Source organism: Balaenoptera borealis (genome assembly GCF_965194805.1).
Source record: "Balaenoptera borealis genome assembly, chromosome: 1".
NCBI classification, from domain to species: Eukaryota; Metazoa; Chordata; class Mammalia; order Artiodactyla; family Balaenopteridae; genus Balaenoptera; species Balaenoptera borealis.
This window is the reverse complement of record NC_138860.1, coordinates 41,191,598-41,200,726: the sequence shown is the minus strand read 5'-3', so window position 1 is coordinate 41,200,726 and position 9,129 is coordinate 41,191,598. Positions and strand designations below refer to the sequence as shown.

The following is a 9,129-nucleotide window of genomic DNA, read 5'->3' as shown; positions in this document are numbered from 1 at the left end:
TGAGAGCAAACAAGCCCAGGATCAGCACAACCCAGTCTCCAGGATCTGGTCTCTGCCTGCCCCTCTGACTCTGTCTCCTAAGTGCCCCTCCATCGGTCCCCTCCAGTCACACTGCCTTCTGCTTGGGTCCCAGCCTGGGCCTCTGTACTGTACCGGTGCCCTCTTCCTGGGGTGCAGGTCATCATGGGCCTGGGGTGCAGGTCGTCATGACCCTCTTGTCACTCAGGTCTCAACTCACAAGTAACTACCATCTTGAGGCCTCTCTTGACTCCCCACAATCAGCACCTCCCTCCACAGCTGTGCTATCACGTGGTCTCTTTTCCTTTCTTTAGAGCTCTTGTCACTATGTGAAATTATTTTGTTCGTTTATTTACTAAACTACTCGTTGAGTACCAGTAACTGCCAGGCACTGTTGGAGGCACTGGGATATGGCAATGAACAAGACACATAAGCACCCTGCCTTCACGGACCTTCTATTCTAGTGCAGGGAGACTGAAAATGAAAGTCAGAAGGTGGTACACGCTAGAGAGAAATATAAAGCAGTGTAGGGGCACAAGCTGGCAATGGGGTTTGCAGTTTTAACAGGGTGCTTCAGAGGAGGCATTGCTGATAAGGTGATGTTGCGAGAAAGACTTGAAGATGGTGAGGAAGTGAGTGGCCTACAGCTGCATCACTGCAATCTCTACTTCTGTCATCACAGGGCATTCACCCTGTGTGTCTACCTTCCTATCGTCTTCCATCTTCCTGTAAATTCACAGGTTATAATAGACGAAGGGATCACCTTGCTTAGTGTGACCTCATCTTAACTAATGACATCTGCCACAATTCTGTTTCCAAGGAAGGTCACATTCGGAGGTACCAGGGCTTGGGACTTCAACATATCTTTTTGGGGAACACAATTCAACCCATGACAGGAATCCTTAGGCTATAGATGGTAATTCAAGCCATGAGACTAGAGGAGACCACTTTATTAGTCCCTAGGCAGTGACTAGAAAGATCAAAGACCTAGCTTGAGGAAGGCCACCCTGTAGAGTTGAGGGGATGAGGAGAAACCAGCAAAGGAGACTGGAGAAGGAGCAGCAAGTGAGGTGGGAAGCAAAGTGGGAGCGTGTGGTGTCCTGAAGTCAGGGGAGGAAAGTGTACAAGGAAGAGGGAGGATGACCTGAGTCCAGGGCTGCTGATAGATCAAGAGAGAGGAGGATGGGGAAATGGCCATCTGATTGGACAACGCAGAGGTCATTTGTAACATTAATAAGCACTGTTTCAGTGGAGTGGAGAACATAAAAGCCTGATTGGTGTGTGCTCACGTGGAAAGGGGAGGAGAGGACTTGGGGACAGCAAGTACAGAAAATTCTATTAACATGTTCAAGGTCTGTTTCTCGACTCTAGCATGGACGAGTCACAAGGGCAAGGACCTTGGAGTACCCTATTCATGTCTATATCCCAGTGCCTGGCATATTGTATTTGTTAAACCATGTCAGATATTGTATTCGTCAGTATCTCCTTCAAATGTGGGAGCCCGTAATTTTCCAGTTTGGTCATACCAACAAAGAGTAGAGAGGAACGACAGAGCTGGACTAGATTTCTCTGGTTCCTTCTAGTTCTAAATTTCTATGATTGTGTGACTTGTTCTATCAACCTCCCTTGTAGTAAAGCAGTAAGTAATTTAATGAGTTGTTTGTTGTTGTTTATTTGTTTTGGTAAGCAACTGTTAACTGAAATGGATGGAATAAGTGTTCCATTCATAAATTTAACAAACATTTGCTGAATGCCTACTATGTGTTAGGTGCTATATATATTGTCCCATTTAATAGATGTGAGAGCAGAGGGTCTGGGCTGGGGTAGGGTGGTCAGAAGAGGTGGTGGAGGCCTCCCAGTACCAACTCTCTGAAGGTCCAGCCTGCTCTGATGTGGTTGGTGCTACTGTGGTTGCCACTGAGGAGGGAAGAGGCCCTGAGTGCAGGGGTTTGCAGAGTTGCAGCTGCCCGGAACACAGAACAGCATTCACCAAGGCATAGGCAACCTCTATCTGCTTCACTACTAAGCAGCCCAGGGAAGCCACACAGAACAGCTGTTCAGGCAGCGGGAAGAGGGGACGATGTGGTTCCACCCTGCCACAGGGCAAACACCCAATTTTCCACCCCATTCACGGCAGGAGGCTTTTGCTACTGTGAACAGCACCTTTGGGTTTTGCTGCATGACCTGTTTTGGATCAAATAAGGACCTGTGAAGCAGGGCAGGGTTTAGCAGTTGCATTCTAAGTTGAACAGAGGATGGCTCAGAGTATTACAAGACCTGTGGGAGAGGGGCAGAACCAGGACAAGAATCTAGAGGTCCTGACTCCAAGTGTCTGCCCCAGGAATAATGGAAAGAACTTGGATTCTGTCGTCTGTTCCTGGATTAAATAATCTTCACTTGTTCATGGCTTTCTCCCCATCCCTTCTGAAACAAGGTACCTCAGTTTCCTCATCTGTAAAACAGAGAGAAAAATGCCCTCTTTACAGGGTTCCTCGCAGGATGAAAGGCATAATGGGAATGAACGTGCTTCGTAACATATAAAGTGCTCTCCAGATACTTACTATGGTTATAAACTACAAGGCCAAGCTTCCTCTTTCAATTATAGATTAGGATCTCCTACCTGTCTGACTTGGCCCCCTTGTTCCACTTTCCACTCGTTTTCTCCGTCCTTCCCCCTTCAATAAAGAGAGTAAGTAAGAGAAGAGGAAAGCACGTGCGTCTAACGCGCGGGTTAAGCCTGGCTCTGGGTAACTCAAAGGCTTCGCTACCCCGGGAAGGCTGAGTGGGGCCCTCACGCCCAGAACTACATTTCCCAGCAACACTTTCGCGGCTCCAGCTGCGGCGAGGGCGAGGCGCATGCGCCGAGTCCGCCCCGCCTTGTCTCGAAGCCGCTCCTGCGAACCGGTTTCGCCTCGGAGAGCCGGCAGATCTCGGCGTTGCAGTCGCGGTGCTCGCCTAGCTGCTTCCCGGGGATCTCAGCGGGCTCAGGTTTGCCTTAGGTCCGGTCAGTGCCATGATCCGCCAGGAGCTCTCCACATCCTACCAAGAGGTACAAGGCAGGGGCGGGGGCGAAAGCAAATTTTCCTGTGAGGCAGAGCGGGTCCCGGGGGTCCGGGCGGCTGGGCTGTGGGGGGCGTCCGGGCGGGCAGAGCCCGCCTCCAAGTAGCGGTGAGTGCTTCGGAGGAGGGGTCCCCGCGTGCTGAGTTGCGGCGGAGCAGGAAGGAAGCGGGACGCCGAGCCTCCTCCGGATGCTGCCTTCGCTTGGCAGAAGGATGGAGCCGGGGCCCCGGAGTCTCGACCCTTAACCATCAGGTGAATGATTAAAGCCTCGTCCGATCCAGGCAGCAGCGCGGTCCGCCGGGCGGACTCCACCCCGCCCCCCGCCCCCACGCCGAGGTTCTTTGCAACAAGTGGAAGCACCCGCGCCTTCCTCCCAGCTGAGCAGAGGCGCGTGGGCATCAGTCCCCTCCACGCCCAAGGCCTCGTGGCCCCTGCAGCTGCTAACGATAGCGATAATTACAGCTCGTTTTGATGGCCAACCAACTTTGAAAATGTGCTTTCACCAACAGAGCTGCTTCTCGCCCCGTTCCGTTTCTGTCTCCACTTTCACCTCCTCCCACGACTGTAACTCTCACTTTCCACTTCTTTGTCTCCTTCTTGTCTGTCCTGAGCTGCAGGCTGCAGTTCCAGCTCTTCCCTCAGACCAGCTCCTCCTGCTGACTCTTACTGACACTAGTGAACTGCTCTCCTTCTCCTCCTCTAGGGTCCCAAACCTTGGTCATCTCTAGTTCTCTTCCCTCCCCTGTGTCCCTCACCGTGCTCCCCTCCCTTGGCAAGTTCAGGCAGTTCCATATCCTCAATCCTCAGGTTTGTGTCCCCAGGTCTGCTCTAACCAACTCTCCCTTTGGTGTCTCCCATGCTGGGCAGATTCTTTCGGGGGCCCTGCCTTGATCCCCGAGCATTCCTTTTTACATACACCTGATGCTGCCGTTGGTCTACCCAGAACAGTCCAAACTTCTTACAAGCTTTCACAGCCCTGCAGCCGTATCTTCTGTTACCTTCGTCATCTCCTCACCCACCTAGGTTCTGGCCACACTGGAAATTCACCGATTAAAAATGTGCTCCTGCTATGCCTATGCTCACACCATTTCTTCTTTAACCCCTTCTCAAACTCCTTTGGTTAAAATTCCCCCCATTGTGCAAGGAGGGATCTCAAATCTCACGTGCTCCATAGGGGTCTCACTTCCCAGACGAGTCTATCATTCTGCCAGTCCTTCTCATGTGAACTGCTGCTGTCTTGATCAATACTGATCAATACTGATGTACATTTCTCCCTTTGTAAATGATACTGTGTGGAGTATATAAAGCAGATGCCTTAGCCCTGTAGTAGAAGGGGAAGCCAAGTTGAAGACAGATGAGATTTGCCTGAGGCTTGCCATTTTGTAGTGTGGGATCTGGGCTAGAATCTGACTTGGGGACAAATTTCTGTATTTCTCCTACCATTTCCTTTGTCCAAAAGGAGCCTGATGGATTTTAACCAGTGCTGTGGATTCTGTGGCCCCTAGATTCTGTACCCGAGGCAGTGGGGGAATCCTGGGAAATGAGTTGTGCCTTTCCTTGACTCTGAAAGTTTTCAGGTTTGTAGGGAATAGAGCATAGTGGGTAGATACTAGGACTTTTAAGTCAAAAAGCCTGCATTCCTATCCTGCCTCGCCTCTTGCCACTTGTGTGACTTTTGTCAAGTTACTTAACTTCTCTGAGCCTCAAGTTTCTTCATCTGCAAAATGAAGGTAATGATAGTCCCTATCTCACAGGGCTCTGAGGATTAGATGAGTTGGTCTGTGAAAGTGCTCAGCTCAGTGCCTGGCAGTCGTGACCCCTCCGTGAATGCTAGTTCTTATTAACAGGATGTGGGCTGCTTCTGCTTCTGGGGAGCTTTGAGGTCCTTGTTTACAGGACCATGTCCCTCACCGTTCACACGCAACCTGCATTATCTCCTTACCTAGCAGGGCTCCTAAAATGTTTATTAAAATATAGGCAGTTTTCCTGCTTGCAGGGGTAAGGCCAAGGGTGGATTCAGTTTCCGTTGGTGGAAGACACTGGAAGGACCCCTCCCCTTACTTTCCTTAGTGGCCCGTTCTGAAGTCCCTGTCTCTCACCTTCTTCAGAAGAAGGAGGCCTCCTGAATCTTTCTTGTATGGGTCATTCTGAGAGTGGACTTAGCTCCGAGTTAGGTTTCTTTGCTGGGGGGAGATTTTGGTTTTGCAGGATGGGGCATTTGAGAATTTGGCCAGGGCCGGGCAAGGAGGTGTGTTTATTATGGCTGCAGGTAGTCAGGAGGGGAACTGGGTTAGGAGTGTGTTAGGGTTAGGCTGAACCTGTGCGAGGCTTGGATCAGAGAACACTGGGCCTTCCCAGGACTAACATCCTCCTTGCCCTTTGGCCAGCAAAAGGGAAAGAGCCCTGGGGACCTCTTGATCTGTGTTCCTTCCCACTGTGGGCCTGCGTTTCATGGTGTCTTCTCTAACCTCCTAGCCATCTTTCACATGTTGGTTTTCTTTTCTTTTGGGCTTCAGGGCTTTAAACCAGGGGCTTTACCTGATTCTAAAGGGAAGGAGCAATAAAGACGCAGACGTAGAGAATGGACTTGAGGACACGGGGAGAGGGAAGGGTAAGCTGGGACGAAGTGAGAGAGTGGCATGGACATATATACACTACCAAACGTGAAATAGATAGCTAGTGGGAAGCAGCCGCATAGCACAGGGAGATCAGCTCGGTGCTTTGTGACCACCTAGAGGGGTGGGATAGGGAGGGTGGGAGGGAGACGCAAGAGGGAGGGGATATGGGGATATATGTATACATATGGCTGATTCACTTTGTTATATAGCAGAAATTAACACAACAATGTAAAGCAATTATATGCCAATAAAGATGTTAAAAATAAATAAATGAAGGGCAGGAGCAGAGGCATGGAGAAGGAGATGGAAGAATATTAGATACGTAAGAGCTTTGTTTTAACTCAAGTTTCTTAGAGATGAATTTTTAATGATGTCCTGCGACCTTAAGTGTTGACACTGTGAGCCTAAGAAAATACTTGGGAAGTCTATCCCCTCCCTCACCTCCCAATCCAGTGATAGGTCCTCCTCTGACCTCTGGTCTTGGTGTTTCTTGCTTTTCTCCTTAATGCTGTGGAACCTTGTTGGTTATCATGGTATCATTGTCCCCCTTTGACAGGTGAGAACTCTGATGAAGTGAGGTGGACGTTGCCTGCTATTAGGCTGCCAATCAGCACCTGTCTCTGGATGGTCTGCCCTCCCCACTTTGTTCTGCCGTTTGCATCCTGAGTTGGTGGACTTTAGCTCTGACACCAACTTCTGTTCTCTCTGCTCCCTCAGCAGACTCTAAGCTTGCATTTCCTCCTCCTTTGGGAAGTGATTAAGAGCATGGGTTTTGGAACTAGGCTAACTTGGATTTTGCTCTTGGCTCTATGGCCATGGAAAGTATTGTGGGTTGAATTGTCTTCCCCAAAAAGGTATGTTGAAGTCCTAACCCCCAGCACCTCAGAAAGTGACCTTATTTGGAAATAGGGTCATTGCAGATGTATTTAGTTAAGACGCAGTCATGCTGAAATAGAATGGGCCCTAACCCAGTATGAATGATGTCCTTATAAGAAGATTGACCATGTGGAGACACAGAGACTCCATGTGAAGATGGAGGCAGAGATCGGAGATGGGGTGCATCTACAAGCAAGGAACACCAAGGGTTGCTGGCCATTATCTGGAGCTGGAAGAGAGGCATGGAAAAGGTTCTTCCTCACAGCCCTCGGAAGGAACCAACCTTGCCATCACCTTGATTTCAGCTTTCTAGTCTCCCTAACTGTGAGGGAATAAATTCCTGTTATTTTAAGCCACCCAGTTTGTGGTGCTTTGTTCCCGCAGCCTGGGAAACTAACACATAGAAGTTATTTGAATTTTCTGAGCTTCAGTGTGCTAATCTGTAGAATTGGTATAACATACCCTATATCATGTGATTTCTTTTTGATGACAGTTAAGTGAGAAACAGCTTCTGCTTTCTTATTCTAGTCCAGAAAAGCAAAGCTGATATAGCTGACTTCCTTGCCCTCTTTGTTTCTCCCTTTAGCTGAGTGAGGAGTTGGATCAGGTGGTTGAGAACTCAGAGCGGGCGGACGAGCGGGAAAAGGAGGCGGTCAAAGTCCAGGGTCCAGGGATCTTACCAGGTAAGTGGGTTCAGCGCTGGGGGTGGAAGTGCCAGCAAACGGTGCTGAGCCACTGCTGCAGCTGGAGGCCCCGGTCCAGGCTGCTCGCCAGCTGGGGACCTGTGTCGGAGGCACAGCCCCTGCCTGGTGTCGGATCTCAAGTACTGCCCTCGTTTTAGAGTTATACATATTTAACCAGCCTTTGGACAGAGGATGTGTCCAAGCCGGCATCTGCTCTTTTCTGTCCTGTAGTTTGAGCCAGATCCTGAGGCCAGGCCATTGGATACAATGACAAGAACTTTGGGTCTCTGTTTTTGTGTTCCTTTTTCCCAGGGACGCTGTCAGCAGTTGAGCCTCTAATAGCTGGGTCGCTTCCCAGGGCACTCTGGGCGATTATCTGATAGGCTTCATCCCCGGACATCAGGCCTCTCCGGTTTTGTCGCCCAACTGGGTGGTCCCATCAGTAAGGTGGCGTCTTGCAGAGCCTTGCAGGAATGTTTGATACTGTCAACCACTTCTTCATCCCGGATACGCTCTGCTCCCTTAGCTTCCATGATGCGACACTTTACTTCTCAGGTCACTCCTTCCAGCCTCCTTTGCAGTCACCCTCCAGCTCTTGGGTGTTAAATGTTTCTCAGAGGCCCCCTTCTCTCAGTCTCTGGCAGGTGACCTCACTCAGGCCTCCTCCCCTGCCTTAGTCACTGTTTGCTCACACGTGACTGCCGTGGTTATATCTCTGGCCCAGAGGTTACCTGTTCGCATATCCTGTATATCCAGATTCCCAGATGGTGGCTCTGCCAGGATGTCCCAAAGGTCCCCTGAACTCCACATGTCCAGAATTGACCTCATGGTCTCCCCACTGCCAGCTTCGCCCTCTTCCAGTGTCTCCTGTTTCCAGGAATGGTACCATCACCACCCAGTTGAACCCAAAAGTCATTCGTTTTTCCTTCCTTCCCTACTTCCCCTTTTTCCCTGCCCCTCAGCCATGCTGGCCTTCTTTTACTTCGGGCCTCCCTCCCACCATTGCGCCTTTTTGCAGTTTTATTCCTCTGCCTGGAATTCTCTTCCGTTTGTCACCTTGTTAATGCGTAATCATTCTTCAGCTCTCAGCTCACTCATTTTTTCCCTGCGAAGCCTTCTCTGACCTCCTGGCTAGATCACCTCCCCCGTCACTTGTAGCCTACACATCTCTCCCTTGCAGCTGTCGCCGATGGAATGGTATATGTGTTTGCCTGACTGTTTGATTAGTGTCTGTCTGTTCTACTAGACTGTAAACTCCACCAGGGTGGAGACAGTCCCTTTTGCCCCCCATTCAGCCCTGGCCATGCAGTAAGGATTCATTGAGTGAGTGAGTGAATGAATGGAGTCCCAGCCTGACTCCAGCTTCTTGGGTGGATTGAGGGAGGTGGGCTTCTGCTCCTCTGGATTCCCATATTTGTAGGGGAGGGGAATGGGATAGGAAATTCTGTGATTGTGCCTAATCCTTAGAGAGGACTTTGTAGAAGGAAGGAGGCAGGAAGGGCAGCTAATGTTTACTGCCTGCCAGGCTCTGTCATCCCCATTGCCCATTTAATTCTCATAACAACCCTGGGAGGCTGTCATCCTCATGATTCCAGATGAGGCCCTGAGGCTCAGAGAGGCTGAATGAAGTGTGGGAAGATCATGTAGCTGGTCAACAGACAGACTGGATCAAGCTCTGTCTGACCCCAGACTCTTTCTACTGCACCCGTGATTTTTAAAAAATATCTTAAGCATCCTTCTATTAAAGCCCAATGTGTAAAATGTCGTAGCATGACTACCCTCACTGTCACTCTAGGCATTGCCCCTGAAGCCCTAAGGTCCCAGGGAGAACTGTTGGAAAGCCCTGTATGTTAGTTTCTATTGTGTGTGTAACA

General features: G+C 50.0%; 1 protein-coding gene across 2 annotated transcripts in view; it reads left to right on the top strand.

Moving 5' to 3' along the window:
• The first annotated feature begins 2,882 nt into the window (after positions 1-2,882).
• Positions 2,883-9,129, top strand: part of PACC1 (proton activated chloride channel 1) — a 32,770-nt gene continuing 26,523 nt past the window's right edge. Inside the window, exons 1-2 of one of the 2 annotated variants that reach the window (XM_082400484.1) lie at positions 2,883-3,067; positions 7,159-7,255. In XM_082400484.1, coding sequence (XP_082256610.1) covers positions 3,032-3,067; positions 7,159-7,255 — 133 coding nt within the window. In that variant the 5' untranslated portion in view covers positions 2,883-3,031. The remainder of the gene's footprint in view (positions 3,068-7,158; positions 7,256-9,129) is intronic. The other variant, XM_082400483.1, reaches the window with a different exon arrangement.